The sequence below is a fragment of the Lepisma saccharinum genome, chromosome 12 (assembly GCF_977018435.1).
Source record: "Lepisma saccharinum chromosome 12, izLepSacc3.1, whole genome shotgun sequence".
Classification (NCBI taxonomy): Eukaryota; Metazoa; Arthropoda; class Insecta; order Zygentoma; family Lepismatidae; genus Lepisma; species Lepisma saccharinum.
The window spans coordinates 40,242,540-40,261,951 of NC_139240.1; the positions used below are offsets into that span (position 1 = coordinate 40,242,540).

At 39.3% G+C, this 19,412-nt stretch overlaps 1 protein-coding gene across 1 annotated transcript in view; it reads left to right on the forward strand.

Annotated features, from left to right (window-relative positions):
- l(1)G0289 (plexin domain containing lethal (1) G0289) overlaps window positions 1-19,412 on the forward strand; it is a 104,027-nt gene that overhangs the window by 54,091 nt on the left and 30,524 nt on the right. Inside the window, exons 2-3 of the mRNA XM_083132176.1 lie at window positions 8,068-8,573; window positions 17,763-17,891. Coding sequence (XP_082988302.1) covers window positions 8,068-8,573; window positions 17,763-17,891 — 635 coding nt within the window. The remainder of the gene's footprint in view (window positions 1-8,067; window positions 8,574-17,762; window positions 17,892-19,412) is intronic.

Consider the following 19,412-nt stretch of genomic DNA (forward strand, 5'->3'; position numbering starts at 1 on the left):
GGTTTTGTGGCGAAATCGGCTTTCCTAGAAAGCGTGAGCGATACACAGGAAGCTGGCGCCTCCGTGACGTATACTAACTAAGCATGAATACAAATGCACTGAGGTTCTTCGCTCACGTGCGAATCCACGCTACATTGTGTTCGGTTGTGAACCTTGGATAAAAAACGTCACCACGTATTTAAAAAAATGCCATTCTGTCAGTGGTTATCGCGTGTGTAAAGCAATAGTGGTAGATCGTTATGGGGACAGTTGTGGTGCACTGATTGCTACTGCCTTTGTTTTTAGTCTCCCGAAATGAAGAGAAACTCATTATTTGGAAGTTACTTTTTTCAAGTAACTGATAACAAAAGTTTGAGTTTCGTATGCGATTTCTAAAGTCAGGATTTTTTTTATTCGATTTTTATTCACTTTCTTACAAAAGGAAATCATCTGCAGTCAAGAGTTGCTTGTGTTTATACGGTTTCATATCGAAGGAAATCTTCTGCAGTGAAGATTTTCTTGTCTTAAACGGTTCTTGTAGATGGAAACCATCTGAAGTTAAGAGTTTCTTGTCTTTGTACGGGTTCATATTGAAGAAAATCTTCTACAGTGAAGAGTCTGTAGTCTAGAGTTTCTCGTCTGTATACGGTTTCATATCTAAGGAAATCTTCTACAGTGAAAATTTTCTTGTCTTTATACGGTTTCTTGTGGATGGAAACCATCTGCAGTCAAGAGTTTCTTGTCTTCATACGGTTTCGTATGGAAGGAAATCTCCTGTAGTCTATAGTTTCTCGTCTTTATTTGGTTTCATATCGGAGGAAATCTTCTACAGTGAAGATTTTCTTGTCTTTATACGGTTTCGTATGGCAGGAAATCATCTGCAGTCAAGAGTTTCTTGTATTTGTACGGTTTCATATCGAAGGAAACCATCTGCAGTCAAGAGTTTCTTGTCTTTATATGGTTACATGTGGGAAAAAATATGCAGTCACAGATTTGCAATATCTTGATTCAAAAATTCACATGAAAGAATCGCCTTTATTGATGAATTTTAGAATTGTTAGAGCAATGCTGCCGGCTCGGTGGCTGAGAGCGTTAAATGATCGACTTTCGATCTCGCCACCAAAGTTTCCGGGTTCGACTCCCGGCCTGAGCATGGGTGTCCCTTGTGAGTGTCCCTGCATCAATTTAATCTAATCATCACTCAATTCTCATTGTCGCGACTAGCCAAAATTGGCAGAAAATATACGGTAAATAAGAAAAACACAAATACATAACAGTGATTTACTTTTATCGCCAAAACCGTCATTGCATGTGCCCCAACTCTATTAATTTTAGAACAGCAAGAACGCGGAATAATCATCGTGGACATACCATGTCAATCTTTATCATCAAGTGTATTGGCTTACTTGGAATTGTACTATTATTATATATTTTTTTTATATTTAAGTAAATTAGTGTTCATTTATTGGTAGTCATTAATGAAAAAAAAGCCCAATTAGTTTATGAAACACGTTATGTTGAGTAAAGAAACAGTAGAACTAAATCCGTACTTGTAAAAAGTAGCTTTCCAAACATCGGCAAACATTCGTTCTTCAAGAATAATTGAAAAAGGAGGGTGTCTTTTACATGGAACTTAAAACTCAACCCTCAAAAATGTACCATGATGACCTTCTCCTTAAAGAAAACCACATTTAATACTAAATATTTCATAAGAAATAATTGTGTTCAAAGAGTTGCCGCACAAAAGGACCTGGGCGTCATATTTGACGAGAAACTTTCCTTTTCTGAGCACATCTCTACAGTCACAAGGGGTTCAATGCGTATGCTGGGTCTTCTCTATCGTTTCACGGAAATAAACAACTTGACTGCCCTCAGCACCTTTTACAAATCTTTTGTGTCACCTAAAATTGAATACTGTTCTCCGATCTGGTCTATGGCATGCCCCTCAAATTCAGATAGACTTAATTCCGTCCTAAATTTCTTCCTGGCCATTGTTCGACACCGAATTCCGTCCACAAAACACTTGCAAAAGTCCATCCTCCTGCAAATGTTAAATATCCAAACTCCACAAGAGAGACATAGACAGGCTGACCAAATATTTCTACATAAAATAGTGAATGGCAGCCTCAGAAGTGACCGCCTTCTTCAGGAAATTCACTTTCGTGTGCCTGCCCGTTCAACAAGAAGCACTCAACTTTTTGCCTCTCAGAAGCCGAGATTGTGTCTCATCCAGCGCTCTCTGTTCCATAGACTGCCCAGTGAATATAATAATCTAGGAAGCCAAATAGACATTTTTGAAAATCTGAACAGTTTTAGAAGAAAGTTAGCAAAAAATATGTAAGTCTTTTAACCACATGTAATTTTTTTTTATGTTATTATTTTTGATGTATTATATTATGTTATTATTTTTTTTGTCCTTATGTTCTATAAAAACGTTCCAATGTAAAATGGCTAACGCTGTATTTGGAATCTTCTATTAAATAAAATAAATAAATAAATAAATAAATATAGGTCGCGAGTTCCGTAATGCTACGTTGTTATCGAACCATTCATTGCACTTGATTTAGCGTTTGCAACCAGGGTGCAGATTTTAAGTTAATCTCGCCTTTCACATATACAAAATGATGTACTGAGTGAGCTAGTGGGGGTCACAGCCCCCTTTTTGTCCGATGAGGGTGAATGGTGATAAGATGTAATGGATGCAGGGACGATGATACAACACAAGGCCCCACAGCGGATTATACTGTCCGCGAGCTCAGGCGCCGGAGTCTTTTTAGCCTGCAACAGTATAATAGGCAGCCAAATAGGAAACCAAAATGATGATGGTAGCACTTGAGACACGAAAATAGGCTGTAAGCATGAATAGGTTATTAATTTTCTTAATCATTTACATACACCCTTATTGATTTTATTTTTTGAATTCCATTGTGATTTTCTTATTTTCCGTCGCTTTTCTGTTACTTATGGCTAATCGCGAGGATGATGCGGAACGATGGTTAGATGAAATTGGTGACGAAACACAAAACAAGATATTACCTTCTACTATGGACTGTTGAGAGAAGAAAACGAAGGAAAGCGAGTGTAATAAAGAAAATACCTAAAGAGCCATTCCAGGTTAGATCCTGCAAATAGGCACACCACCTCAAAATAGGCAATAGGCGATGTATCGGTATCGGGACGTATCGTTTGAAATTTATTTACCGATACCAGCCGATATTTTCCCGCCATTTTGGTCTCGCAGAGTTCGCAAGAATGCCGCACGACACTTTCGCGGAGTCTAATTATGCTGAAAATTCTGCAAAATTACAACTTTCTTTTTATTTTGCGTGAAGAACTGGATTTTGTGATTACATAAAATGCATTACAATATTCTGACGTAATCCTTGAATATTTTAAAGTAAAATTCTTGGTAAATTGTTGCACACCGGTATTGATCAATATTTTGAACAACTTTTAATTGTTACAATTTTCAAGTATGGGTATCGGTGGGAAACGGTAAGAGTATCTATCGGTATCGGTTTAAAGTGGTATCTGCTCACCCTTAAAAAATCTGCATAAGGAATAGAATTGCGGCACCGATCGAGGCGAATGTACTGCCAGCAGGGTTGCTACGATCGTATACGGGTACAGGAAAGCGTGAAAGATTAAGTTGGTCGTTAACCTTATTGGTGCTATTCTGGCCATCCTGATAAAGCTAAATTGTCAACCTTGAGAGTAAAGTGGCTGGTCTTGGCTACCAATGCAAAGAGAACTGTGTCGCTTGTGCAGTGTGGCCTTGCTTGCAAGTTCGCGTGCCGGCCACAGTGGGCGGCGGATTTTGTGTGTCCACCCCCGCCAGGTACGAATTCTGGCGTCAAACCCATAGCTATATATTTTGGCACCCTAGGCAGGATTGTGTCCCCCCCTCCCACCTACTCTTCACGCACTACCATGCATCGACATTTTATACGAGCCCTTTGTTATTTTCTTCTTATGCCTTGATTTGTGATGCATCCTACAAATTTTGAAATCGGAAAACGAAAAAAACGCATTAAAAATAATAAGGTTAAAACTTCGTAAAAGTCGACGGATGGCAACAATTTTGTAATCAGGATTTTATGTAATACACACATACTCATACAAGGTAAGCCTGGAGCTTCATATCGGCTTCTTGAATCGAAAAGAATTCATGATGGAAATCTTTTCTTGGTCGAACAGGGAACAGCATGTACTGAGTGACACCTATTTTCACGTGGTGATCCCCCAAAGGAAGCAGGGTTGTTAAAGTTCCAGGAATTTTAATTAAATTTAATTCCGGTCCAGGAGAGAAAATCAGCAAGCGTAAATAGGTTCTGGATCGTAAAGAACCTTTTATCTGTAAAGTAATTCAATTCGGTCCACGAACCTTTTTTCCAGATCAATTTAAATACGGTCCAGGAACCTTTTTTTTTCCCAGAAGAATTGAAATACGGTATGGGAACCTTTTTTCAGAACCAATTTAAATTTGGTCCAGGATCAATTTAAATACGGTCCAGGAACTTTTTTTTTTTCGAATCAGTTTATAGGGTCCAAGTTCCGTATTGAAATGAAACAATACGCAACTTGTATCGAATACGGACCTGACAATAAACAATTATCCACTTGTGATGATGAAAGACTAATAAAGGTGCTGGCTGTCTCAAGAATCTAATGTACAAACTAGAAATGGGCGAAACACAAACGATACAGTCACGTTTTCCTTCTCCATGTAGCCCCATTCTCTCGCGTGTGTTCCTTCACTTGGTTGTAGTAGCAGCACTGCCCGTACCTGTTGTGATATCTGCTGGGAACACAGCAGCCTCACGTTACCTCATCAACTGCTCCTATTGGCTGCGGTTCCTGGATCAGATGCCAGAACAACACGTGGCGGGTTTGTTTGAACTCAATGTGATGCCACACTAATATAGTCCATTGCGTTAAGTACAGTAACTCTTCGACAAGGGAGTTTTTGAACCTGGCCCACGAGAGAACAACAGCGTTTTGATTTATTCCCTGCGCTACATTTTCTACAACCGCAGTGTGACATTCTAATGTAAAACGTACTCGCGGACATTTTTAGAATGCAACTTTTGATCGGTCAACCCTGGTCTAGGAATTGTAAATAAATTCAATCCCGGACTGGGAGAGGAAATCAGCAAACGTAAATGAGTTCCAGACAGTGTATAACCTTTTCATATTTAAAGCATTTCAATTGGGTCTAGGAACCTTTTATCCGGATCGATTTAAATACAGTCCAGGAACCTTTTATCCGGATGAATTAAAATTCAGTCCAGGAACATTTTTTCCAGAATGAATTTCAATTCGGTTCAGGAACCTTTTTTTCCCGTATCAATTTAAATACGGTCCAGGAACCTTTTTTCAGGAACAATTAAAATATGGTCCAGGAACCTTTTTTTAATGTAACAATACGCAACTTGGACCGAATTTAAATTGTGCGAGAAAAGGTTCCGGTCCTGCAGCGGAACCCAATAGAACCCATTGGAATGTATGGGTTCCTGAACCTTTAACAACCCTGAAAGGAATTATCTAGGGGTCACTTCACTTCAGTAGGAACAAGGGTCCAGTATAGTCCACGCGTTTACTTCGTTAACGTTGAAGAACTGAAGAAAGCTGCCACCACGAACGTGGGTGGGGATAAATAGCGGGCAAGTTGCTTTCGTCCAGTCACACTCAACCTTCAGCCAATGTGTGCAGCTGTCATTCTGCTCGCGTACTCCACATGGAGTCACATGACTGCGGATATTCTGTTGCCGTACTTTGCAACTTCAATGTGGAGACCGTGGGAAGGTGTTTGTGCGCGGAGGGACAAGGTGGCGTAGAGTAGATGTGTGGCAACACTGTGCATTGAATGTGATTGTTGCAGCTGGTGGGAGGGCTCCGTTGACTTCAAAGCCGGCCGGTCTTTAACGTAGCAAGTACGTGGACTATAACACCTTTGCTTCTCACTTTACATCTGCCATGTGTAAATTTCTCCATAGCATATTCTGACTTTATCCTAAAAATAGGCCAAAAAAAAGGAAGAAAGTTTGAATGCCGCTTTAGGCTTATGCCCCCCCCCCTTCAGCCTACCCATCGCTATGGACCTGCCTGGCGTGGTCATGGAGCTGCTTTATGTGTGTCCTTCATAAGTTTCATCTAATCATCATCATTCATCCTGGGACTTCCTGATGACATAGTATGACCTTGTAATCAAGGTCATAGCAGTTCAGATGCTCCCTTGTAGACTGTAGGTCTAGTCATGGCTAGCCTGTCTGTGCATAAAGTGAACTAAAAATAATCTTTGGCATCATTCATCCTCATCATAGTGAATATCCTAAAGAGACAGATTGCGTGATTCAAAGGACCAAAGTGGTATCCACTAGCCATATTGAATATTTTATCTGCTCCATCAGAGCGGCACGGTAGTCTAGTTGGTAGGCATTTGACTGCCATGCAGGAGACCCGAGTTCGATTCTCAGGGTGAGTGATCGAAGGTCGGAATTTTTCCGGCTTTGTTCCCGCATAAAGTGACCCAGCCCTATCTTCACATCCCCTAAATGTGCCTTCATTGTACGGTGCTATATGCACTGTAACTAACTAAGTTACATTTCAAAAAGGGTGATCTAGTTACATTTTAATTGAAATAACTCACTTTTAACAATTGACTTTCCAATACTGGAATGAGAATTAGCGTAAGCGGAATTTTCTTTCAGAGGGAGCTGGAATCGAAAAGAGTGAATATTACATAGCTGTGTTTGCAGAGTGGGGGGGGGGGGGGGGGAGATTTACAATGAAACTACCATTTTAACCTTTGTTTTATAAGTTGTTCAAAAACAAATATGAAAATTGTACATTTACTACCGTAGTTTTTCCCCGAGATCTTTACTTGCTTTCATTTGAAAATTTTGATTTTCTCAAAATTCCGGAAGGGGCTTTGGGCTTTTAGCCCGACAGCTCCTCCTTACACTAGTGGTTGAGAAATAAATATTGGAAAGTGTGTGTGTGTGGAGAAGGAAAGTTTGAGAGTGTGAGTGAGTGAGTACATAGAGTTAAAACATATAAAAAGTCCATGCCTGGTTTCACCGAATAATCATCACACCCTGTTTTTTCAGTCCAAAATTTACTTTATGTCCTGAAACTTTGGATACAGATGATTAAATTTTTTTCAAGTGTGACATTTATAATAGACGAAAATAATGAAAATTAAAAATATTTGCAAGTAATGTGCTCATTCTCTTTTTCAGACTGGACAAATGTTCACTAAATTCTCACGAAGAAATGATGGGCATCGATTTAAACTATTCAGTTTTAATGTATATTTGCAAGTATTCCATACATCTTAATTCTGCACCAAGACAGCAGACATAGTAATACATTATTTTTAAGTACGGGGAATACTGCCACAATTTTGTTTTTAAAAAAGCCGTGCATAGTGGTGGCACCTACTTTTTGCAAAAAGAAATTTGGCTTAAAATCTGTTATGATTATGCGGTGAATACAGTATTTATACCTACCAAACCCAATTTATCAGTATGTGTGCCGACCTCCATGAGGGAGTAATTATCACAGCATGCTATGAACTTAGGTGTCCCATGTTTGAATCCTGGCGGGGGCATCGGCATTCTTTGTGAGTAACACTTCATCACATGATCACTCATTGTCGTGATTAGTCAAAAGTGGCAGAAAAGTGACACTAAATAGGAAAATTAAAATCAGTATATCCCATCTGCCCACACACTAAAAGATTTCTTACACCGTGTTCCAGTCTGTAATATACTTTAGACAAGGAAACGGATATGTGTTATTTTTATAATGTTGAATCTTGTAAAAAAAACTCAATATGCTGACCAAGGCAGAAATTTATTTTATTATAAAACATAAACTAAACATAACGTTTCAACCTTGAAGAAGACCTTGCTAGAAGGTTGAAACGTTATGTTTAGTTTATGTTTTATAATAAAATAAATTTCTGCCTTGGTCAGCATATTGAGTTTTTCATATCATGGAACAAGGCTTAATGGTGTTATAATTGAATCTTGTGTATTGTCTTGCTGTTACTTCACTAATGCTCTCTCTCCATTTCCTTTGCAGAGTCATATAGTTACCATGTAGGATCGCCATCATCATTATCAAGCAGCCATGTAAATGAATTTGTAGGACTTGAAGGTGGTGAGGAAAGTGTTCACCTATTGAGCAGGAGAGACACAGTGAGCGGTGACTCCAGTGAAAATGATAAGGACCAAAGTACTAAGAAACCGATGCACACAATTGTGAAAAATCCATCAGAAAGTGAAAATGCGAGTGTTAAGACTACAGTGAAAGGGGGTGTTGATGTTAGCAGTACAGTTTCCTACACCACAGACAGTAATGTAACCAATTCAGAGGGTGCTGCGAATAAGACTCAAGTAGATGATTTGGATAAAAATCGAACATCTTCAAACAGTACAAGTAACAGCACAACCACCAGCAAACCAGTGTTACCAACACCTGAAACTTCAACTCCAAGCGAGGAGTCCAAAGAAGATGATCTGCCAGGCTTCCCAGAAAAGCTGACCAATGTCACATTACATGAACACAATATCACTACTGAACAAGTGGTAAGAGAAGTATTTTTAAGTATACTAAAGTGATAGCAAAATGAACAGGATTGTCTATATTTGGGAGCTATTATTAAGTACCTAGAATATTGAGTTTGAGAAAACTATACTAATTCTGAATCAATGAAAAAGATACTGCCATTGACATATGCATTAAGTTTTCCAGGAAGGGTCAAGCAAGGCACCCCCCTGCTATATTAGTCTTGTCCCTTTAAAAAAAAATACTTCATTTAGGAATTATCATGTTCTTGCAACACCCTTGGATTAATTAACACATGAAATTATATGTGTGAAATATGTAATTTTTGGTGGACTTAATCTTTCCAGGGTGAGCCCCCCTCTTCCCCCCCTTGCCCCCCTCTTTTCTGCTCAATGTGTTTATTTTATAAGGGGGGATCAACTGAAACCCGTTCAGTGGTCATAATTCGTCTAGAGGCGTCTATGGTTAGCGCTCAGTAAAAATATTGTTCAGAAGAAGTCACCATGAGCGTTGAGACACTTGTCCCACTGTGTCACTAACTTACAAATGCCGTCCATGTAAAATTGCGAAGGCTGAATCTCAAACCAATCACGCACAGCGCGCTGAACTTCAACGTCAGACTGAAATCTCTGACCTTTCAAAGCCTTCTTTAGAGGCCCAAAGATGTGAAAGTCATAAGGTGAAAGGTCAGGGCTGTAGGGCGGGTGTCGCAACATTTCCCACGTGAATCGTTGAAACAAATCCTTCACTTTGTTTGCAATGTGTGGACGTGCGTTGTCATGCAACACAATGACTCCAGCTGTCAATAAACCAGGCCTTTTGTTTTTGATGGCTCTCCGTAACTGTGTCAAGGTCTCACAGTAGCATGCGGCGTTGATGGACTGTCCTGGTTCCTTGAAGTTGAGGAATTGAGCAATAATGGTCCATGGCAATCAAAGAACACAGATGCCATAACTTTCCCCGCAGACGGTTGCGTCTTGAACTTTTTGGGACGTGGAGATGAGGGGTGTTTCCACTGCATAGTGGAAGACTTTGAACTCGGTTCAAAATGATGGCACCAAGTTTCATCCTCAGCAACAATGCGCAGCAAGAAGTCGTTACCTTCCAAATGGTAACGTGACAAATGTTCAATGGAGCATCCCATACGCTCCAACTTTTGGTCCTCCGTCAATACCCTGGGTATCCACTGCGCGCACACTTTATGATAACCCAGAGCTTTCACAATTTTGTGAGCAGTACCATAACCCATGTTTAACTCGTTCGCTATGGATCGAATACTCATGCGTCTATCTGCAGATATTGCCGCATTCACCTTTTCACACATGTCTTCTGTGGCAACAACATGGGCTTGACCAGGACGGGGATAATCAGTGGTTTGTTCACACCCCTTCCGAAACATTCTTGCCCAGTCCACCACTGTTGTTTTGGACATGCATGCATCACCATACACGTCTTTCATATGCCGGTACACTTCAGCTGGTTGACAACCTTCGGCATTCAGAAACTGGATGACAGCATGCTGCTTCTGTTTGGATGGATTGGGGATGTTGAACGCCATCTTTCACTCATTATACCTGCAAAACGTAAACACGTATAAACAACATTCCTACACCCAACACACAGGGACATTAGCCATTACACACTATTGGACAAACAATATCCTCCTACACACTATACCAATAATACATGGAACAAACGGGTTTCAGTTGATCACCCCTTGTATTTAATAAAACTTTTCTTGTTGTGTTCATTTAAAATGTAACTAAAACAATTCACACAGTTATGCACCTAACAGTTTTTGTTAATTTTAAATTGTGCAATATTTGATTTCCTATAAGAATTTTTGGCCCTTTCTAAAAAAAATTATAGGTTATGTCTTGCCCCAATGACATAGCTATATAATACCCAAGTAAAGAAAAGGTTCAAGTACATTACAGCATAATTTAAAGAAAATGTAAGATACATTTTATGAAAATCATAAATTTAGAAGGTTTCAAATGTTCCTTGCGCATGAAAGTGTCACAAAAATATATTAATATTTTGTAGTGTAATCTTCTTGCACTTATTTTTATTGCATGGATATAAAATAATGAAAAGCATAAAAAATATAGAGCCGTGGTAGCTGTCATTAGGGCATCTGACTACCATGCGAGAGACCCGGATTCATTCTCTGGCAGGGGAGAACCGTGATTTTTACCACCTGTTCAAGCATTTCCGGCACCCACCCAGGAGGGAACTCTGGGCAGTAAAGGCATCCAGGGGTTTGGTGCTGATGACATCACCCCCACTTTCGGCCATGATCAAGAAAGTGTGTGGCCCTAACTCCATGGCCGTATTTGCCGGCATGGTGCAAAACAAAGGGGAACACTTTACTTTTTTAAAAATAAAAAAATATAGAATATATAAGTAAAAATTTTATTGAAGAGGTTTTCTTGGGCAATCAGTCAGGTGATTTCTGGAAGGTTTTCGAGAGCTAACGTCACTCTCATCTTCAGAGATTGAAGTAATTGAAGGTGACATTAGCTCTCGAAAGCTTCTAAGCCTTTCCGGAAATCACCTGGCTGATTGCCCGAGAAAACCTCTTCAATATTCGCCGCCAGGAAAGCTTCAAGAATTATTTTTAAAATGTCATGTCTGCAACTATACTAAGCAGCTAGTGTTCACCAATAGTTTCTGCACAATGACATTTTATACTGGGCACCTCAACAAGGCTTTCAGAGGTTGCATTTAGAGTAAGATTTAATTTCAGGGTTTGCAAAGTACACAATAGATATTGTGAAATGCAATAGAATACTAGGAAGCAATTATATATATACACAGGGTGTCATTTTAATGGGACCCACATACCACAGAAATGTATAGAGGACATCAAAACAAACAACTTTTCTCAGTAACATATTTCTCGTTGGTGCGTTGTTTCAGCGCTATAGTCGTTCAAAAAAGCTCCTGAATGATCGCAACCCAACACAACATTTGATTGGATCTGTGACGACATTTCCTGTGGTGAAACTGTGCACGGCAGTGTTGCAAGGAACGCATAAATTTTGTGAAAATTGACTGACTACTAACCACATTATTAACTGCAAAACAAAGGGAGGAACGTGTCCAGTAGACCAAACATCCAGGTTATCATGATCTACCAGCGCCAGAAGCCCAGCAGTCATCTCAGGGGAAGGAGGAAGCAAACCAACCATTTCATTTTTCATTATTTCTTTCCTATTACCTTCAAAGTTAGTCCTTTTTCGATGTGGGACCATCCCAAAGTCTGTCGAATTGTAGTCCTCTCCCTGCCTTCAAGCGTGTTGAGGGAAAGTGGCTATCCACACCCTCTTGTGGCATGTTGGCAAAACATGCGACCCATCACGCTGCCAAGGGAATGGAAGCAGTGCTCGGTTCTGGAAACAGGCGACCTTGAAACCACCAATGAGAGGGTACTTTACATGGAGGGGAACTTTGTTTTCCAATCGCTAAGGCCTGAAAGAAAGCCAGAGTGCCATCGGAGCAGTGGGTTGATGTCTTCAGTGTTGCGAACTGCACGATTAAATGTCCACATATAAAGTATACTTCCAGCATTGTAGCATATCAACCAAGTGAGTTAAATTTTAATACTGTAAAGTTTCAAAAGCACAAGCGAAACACAAACATACAGGGGATGGACAAAAATATGAAAACACCTGCAGAAATGCACTTTACCTTTATTAATATCGAGTAGGACCACCTTTGGCATGCAGAAAGGCCTGCAGTCGATGTGGAATGGACAAATACAGGTTGCATATGGTTGTCAAAGGGATGTTGTACCATTCTTCCTCCAAATCAGCTGCAAGTTGTAGAGACGATGGTGGTGGGTAGCAGGCTCGCACCTTGGTCTCCAAAACCGACCACAGGGGCTCAATAATATTGAGGTCTGGCGATTGTGGAGGCCATGGCAGATGTGACGCTTCATCTTCGTGCTCATCAAACCAGTCCTGGACTATGTGAGCTGTATGAACAGGGACTCTGTCATCTTGAAACACGACATCACCATCTGGGAACTAAGTTTGCACCATGGGATGCAGCTGGTCACTCAAAATGGTTACGTAGTCCCTGGCAGTGACATGTCCATGCAGGCTGATGATGGGTCCGGCAGAATACCATGAGATGGCTGCCCAAATCATCACTGAACCACCACCGTGGTGATCTTCTGCTTGGTCACAATCCTACCCAATGTGCGTCTGTCTCTGTCACGCAACACACACTTGCGTCCATGCTGGTGCTTCGCTGATGCGGTTTTTCCGGAAGTCTCGTAGGCAGTCATGATCTTCGAGACTGTGCCTCTTGATACACCAAACATTTCTGCTACTTTCGTCACGGAATCTCCCACCATATGCGCACCCACAATTTGCCCTCTTTGAAACTCTGTCAGCTCAGACATGATTCACGATAAACTGCACGGACCGGTCCCTGAACTGTAACTGGTCCATCTGTCAGGTTGGCCAGGGTGTATACCTTGCAGGAAGTGCCAGTGACCACAGCGCCACCTACCATTCAGATGCAAATCATGTTTGAAATGGCTACCTGTTTTATACCAGGTGTTTCCATATTTTTGTCCATCCCCAGTACTTTGCTTACATACGTATGACATATTATATCTGAAGATGAACGTTTCAGAGCGTTCACTCTATTAAGACATCTACCACATCCATAGACACATCCGCCAAATACAGTTGGTAGCACTCACTGGCCGTGATCATATTTTTTACGAGTGCTTTGCGAGGTTTTTCGGACCTGTGAATTTCTATTTGATTTGTTTGTTTTTTGCACATATATATCTCTCTCTTCCCCCTCTCTCTCTATGTGCCAGTGTGTGTGTTGTGAAATCAGAAGTGCAAAGTTGACGTCCAACTCCAGATATTCCTGAATTGTGTTGGCAGAGAAAGGCTTCAAATGTAACTGCCTTTCAACTACGGGAAGTTTGAATGGTTATGTGGAACTGGAAACCGAAAGTTTCAAAAACTTTAGTGTTGGCAATGGCAGCAATTGGGTTCCAAAACTAAGGATTGGGAGGAGGGAGGAAGGAAAGTTTACTTTCCCTTGGTAGATAAGGTTTATCATAGTGCAAGGGTAAAAGTGGCAAAAAGTGTGTGGGGGGGGGGCAACTTGTTGGCATTATTTACTATTTTCTGCGGAAAGAACTACGTAGCGCCGAAGTGGATTTGTGAATATTGTAAAATGTGAAAACCGTGCAAATTTTTTCAATCATCCACGATTGTCTGTTGCATTAAATACGTTTCACAACAGACCAGTTGAAGATTGAATAACTGTGCCAGGACATTCATCTTTCTCCTTAGAGACATTAAGGAAACAATATCAGGTAGAGTGCTAATTTTTTCAGTATAATGTACCAAGTAGAAGGAATTAATTCTTGGTTTTCTTAATTTTTCGGGATCTGCTTCCCCAACGCAAAATGTCACTGCACGCCACTGGAACCAACGATACGAGAAATGGTAGAAAACGTATTCAAAATGAAGTGGTAATATTGGATTTTGTCTCAGCCTACATGTCAAATATCATCAACAACAAATTTTATTGAACTTACAACTTACATCTGGCTGTTTACGCCCAGGTAACATGTCAAATATTTGCAAATCTCATTGCAAGGTTGATAAATAAAGGGTTGTATCCTGATACATGCCTTAAGGTATTGTGCTGCTGATAACGGAAGTATTTTAGGTTCACGTTGTACATTACGGCAAAAGCATGTACAACCATAGTAACAACCTAATGATGAATCAGTAGCGAATATACTGCCATGTTCACAGTTGCAAACTACAGTATTGTGGTGCAAAGTTAAGCACAGTCGTCAGAGAGCTTGTTTTACTACTACTTATATCCCTGTATTTTCAACCATTTTTGCCACTTGCCTCATAATGCCCTGAATATATATTATATCAGCACTTGAAGTGGAAGATGTTAACTGAGGGGATGTTTGGTCGACACTTGGAGTTAGCTCGGTTGTTGATCCTATAGTTTAACATGGTGACAATGAGACAGTTGGAGGGATGCTGTGCTAAAATTATGCTAGCTGGGGGAATACCATCCCTCCACATTCTCCCTCCCCTCACTTATATCTTACTTACCTTTGGAATTTTGAGTTCTTTCATTTTTATGTTGTCAACTGTTCAGTGTGTCACAGACAACTAGTATCAGAAGGACCAAGTGAATAGACTAAATTGTAGATGCCAACTTGGCAACGAGATTTGCAGATAGTTGACATTTAGACGGAGACAAAATCCAATATTACCACTTCCTTTTGAATACGTTATTTTTCTGTCATCTTTCGTATCGTTAATTCACTTCCCCTTGGGTTATTGAACATGTTTTTCTTGCTTTGTTTTACCGTACATAATGTGGCTCATTGTAGCTATGTCATTTTTCAAAGAATGTGTGTGTTCCTGGCAACCGTGGCATGCACTGCTTCAAAACAGGAAATGACATCACAAATGCCATCAAATGTTGTGTTTCGTTGCCAGCATTCAGGTGCCAAAACGGGCTCTTTTGAACGACTGTATAGTCTAAGTGATGCATCAACTAAAAAAATGTTACTGAGAAAAGTTGTTTTGTTTTGATGTCCTGTTTATACAGTTCTGTGGTCCGTGGGTGCCATTAAAATGACACCCTGTATACAAATAGTTCAGATTGTATAGCATTTTGCAAAATACTTTGTAAAGAGTAATAGAGGTTATTTTATTATTTTTAATATTGTCTAATAATAATTTCATATTTTCTCACTGGTGATGCAGGTGTGGTGAGGTAAAGTTCTGAGTAAAGGATGTAATCCATAGTGTGTTATTGACAGTGGTCAGAAGTAGCGAGCTACTTGTAGCGTCGCTACTGTAGCTAGCTACAAAATTTGTAGCTGTAGCTGTAGCGACGCTACATTTTGAAAATTGTAGTTGTAGCGGTAGCGAAGCTACAAAATTCCTGTAGTTGTAGCGAAAATTTCGCTACAGCTACATTTTTTCTTGGCATTTTGAGGTGAATTTTGAATGTGGCAACAGTGTCAGAAAAAAATCGACAATAACCCTTAATGTTGCAGGAGGTTCATAAAGACAGTCTATTACATGGAGATACAGATTATCTAGATTGTAGATTATAGATATCTGCGTAATTTATTTAATTAGTATCTGAAGAATTCAGATATCCAGATAACTAAGTGACATATATGAATATATTCCTGCTAACAGCTATGTTTTTTTGGCTGTATCGCTATTTTGGGGAGAAACATGCCTCGTTTGATGCACCACTGGAAAAAAGTGCCTCGTTTGCGTCACCCCCGGAACAAATCCTGTGGATATTCATGGTGTAAGAGACACCAAAATGTCATTAATTGCTGTGTAAGACACAACTTGCAGTGCAAAAACGAGCGATGGAATTTCCACTGCACTGACAAGAGAATAGTGCCAGCAATAAATGGCTCAGTACGTTAACAGCATTGATCATCGTCAGTATATAAGATCTCACCAGCAAGAAATTATTGTTACAAGAATGATAGAGTTTCTGGAATTACAGTTATTTTCGAGATAGTATTTGTTCACAAATTTTAAAATTACAATACGTTTAGAACACTCAGGTTTACACGACAGTTTCCTCAATAATTTTATGATATTGCAAAAAGTATGTACGAGTTATTGACTTTCCTGCAGAAACGACAATTTTCTTTAGTTAATATACATAGTTTTCAAATTTATGTATTTCTCCTACTTTTGCGTCACTTTTCTGTAACTTTTGCTAATCATGACATCATCATCATCCTTCGCTGTTTCCTGCCTCTGGCTGGGTCTGCATAGAAGTCAAGCCTCTCCATTTTTTCCTGGTCTTTCACAACTCCTCTCTTTCCAAGGTGTTCCAATCTTGTCTCCTAACACTCTCCACTATCTGCTCTTTCCACCGACATCTCAGTCTCCCCCTTGGCCTTATTCCCACTCCTTGTGCATTGTAAGCTCTTACCGGTAGTCTTTCTGCATTCATCCTCTTCATGTGTCCGAACCATCTCATCTGTGTCTGATCTATTCTGTCCTGAAGCTTCACTACACCCACTGTCTGTCGGATCTCCTCATTTCTTATTCTATCTCTTCTAGTCTTCCTCAAAAGACTCCTTAAAAATTTAATCTCCACTGCCTGCATATTTTCTTTGTCTCTCTATGTCATTGTCCAAGTCTCTGCTCCATACGTAATTATTGGCACATAGTATGTGTTACATATTACCTTCTTGCATTTCATAGGTACATCCCGCTTTGATATAGTCCACCACCATTCATTTGTCCTCCTTTGTTTACCTCCTCATCTATTCTTCCACTTCTCTCAATCATGACAATGAGGATAAATGGTTTATTTAATTATTCTCTTATCTATAGTTGCTTTCTACCACTTTCGGCTAATTGTGAGAACGAGGAAGAATGATAATGAAATATTTATTCTCAAGAAAAATATGTTGATGTGAACATAAATACTTAATTCTACCAAATTTTATTTGTGTATAATTGTAATAATTATGTAATTTGGGTAACACCCTAATTGCAATTTTCATATATCAAATTTGAATTGATATGCCACTTGCATAGGTATGGTATTCTCAAAAACTGTAGTAAAAATAAGTAACTGAAGTAACATTGCTATCAATATTATCAAATGACTGGAATCATTATAATGAATAACAGAATCTATTTACCAGTAGTAGGGGATTTTTTTAATAGCCATATCGTTGTTTTTAAGTTTTTTATGCAGAAGTAGCGCAAAAAGTAGCGATGTAGCGAGTAGCGAACAGGAGTAGCGTAGCGAGCTACTTTTTGGTAAATGTAGCTGTAGCTGTAGCGAAGCTACATTTTGGAAGAGTAGCTGTAGTTGTAGCGAAGCTACTTTTAAAATGTAGCGTTCTGATCACTGGTTATTGATTGAAATGCAAAAGGTTGTGTGTTTGATCCCAGTTGTTAGATGCCTTTTCCTTTCGTGTTTTGCACCGTTTGCATGTTTTGGAACCCACCAGTGCCTTGTGTAAGTTGGTTTTCCTGGTATAAAATGTTGTTATCCAGAAACTATTAGTGAAAGCTGTACAAAGAAATTCATATTCCTGTGTCTTTTGTGGCTGGCAATAATTTGACATTATCCCCAAGTGAATCAAATTGTAATATCTTTCTTTTTTCAATTAATGTTTAATTCTGGTTGCATTACAGGATCATCATGAGTACTATAATAGTTCCTTCATTGTGAACCCTGCAGTTGGACGATCCTTTTGGATGAATTTAACAGCAGAGAATTCAACAATGCATGACATGCTGTCACAGTCACACCGTAGAGCAGCGGTAAGTGTAAAGGAGAAAAGGTTTTTTTTTTCCAGTGCAGTAGAATTTACGTTAAATAATTGAGTGGCACACAGACAAAGTTTGAGAATGAAAATCACCAGACAATAGACTGGGAATGTTCTTAGCTTGAGAAATTCCTTTAATCTTTAAACAGCCAAGCCGGTTTTCGAAAGTAACGCCTCTCCCGCCGCGCCCTTTGCATGCTATTTTTAAATTTTTACACTTATTTCAGAAAAACGTTATATATCTGAGACTGTTTGAGCAATCTACTTCGGATAACTTTTGTTTGAAAGCAAAAACATCGGAACATGCAACTGTGTACAATTCAGAAAGCCCAAGTGAGAAAAATGGGGTTGGGAGGGACCAAGCCCCCAATTTTCAATGAAAAAAAAATCTGGCGTTCGCCCCCTCTTCACCTGTTATTTTGGAAAAAAGGCGCAAACTTTTGAATTGTTTTCAAAGAATAGACCTTTTGCAACAAAGTGAAACTTCTTGCAAGTCTCTAGTCCTCATACAGGCTGAAATATGATGCAATATGTACAATCCTGCATTTTGGCAAAAAATGGCTAATTTGCATATTAGAGAATAAATTAGTATATCTCTGAGACTATTTGAGCAGTCTACTTCCGAAAACTTTTGTTTGAAAGCAATAACATCGGAGCACCCGACCGTGTACAATTCAAAAAGCCCAATTGAGAAAAACTGTGTTGGGAGGGCCCAAGTCCCCAAATTTCAATGAAAAAAATGTGGCGTTCGCCCCCTCTTCTCCCGTTATTTTGGAAAAAGGGCGCAAACTTTTGCATTGTTTTCAAAGAATAGACCTTTTGCAACAAAGTGAAACTTGTTTCAAATCCCTAGTTCTCATACAGGCTGAAATATGATGCAATATGTACAATACTGCATCTTGGCTAAAAAATAGCTAACATATTAGAGAAAGGGGGAGGGGGTGAGTTTTCTTCCACATGACATTTCAAAGTCTTATCTCAACATCTGTCAGCATTTACAACCTCACATACAAGTATGAAGGTCCTAAAAGCACGTGAATGTTGTAATCGGCACCATGGGTCATATATGACCCATTGGCGGTTTTCGCCTATACTTTCTATGGGTCAGATATGACCCATTGGCTGTTTAAAGGTTAATCTGCTCCTAACAAATAATAAACTCTCAAAATGTTTCTTGCCAAGGTTTATTGTTTGACAGGATATTAGAGGAACTGCATGTGCAAAGGAAATGAAAGAGAGAGAGAAAGAAACAAGGAACAAAAGTAGAAGAAGGAAGAAATAAAGAGAAGAATCAACACAAACATGTGACCATTCTATCATCCATGTTATCTCACCTGATAAGGTTGTTCCAAAGAGTTGGAATATTATCTTCAAAAAACAAATGTGCCAAAGATGCCATTAAAATGATTTGGAAAAATCACTTATTTTCTTTGAAAATATTTGTTATGCTTTTGATTTATCAACACAAAAATGTAACATTTTTCTTAATATAAATGTAAATTTTACACTAAATTTG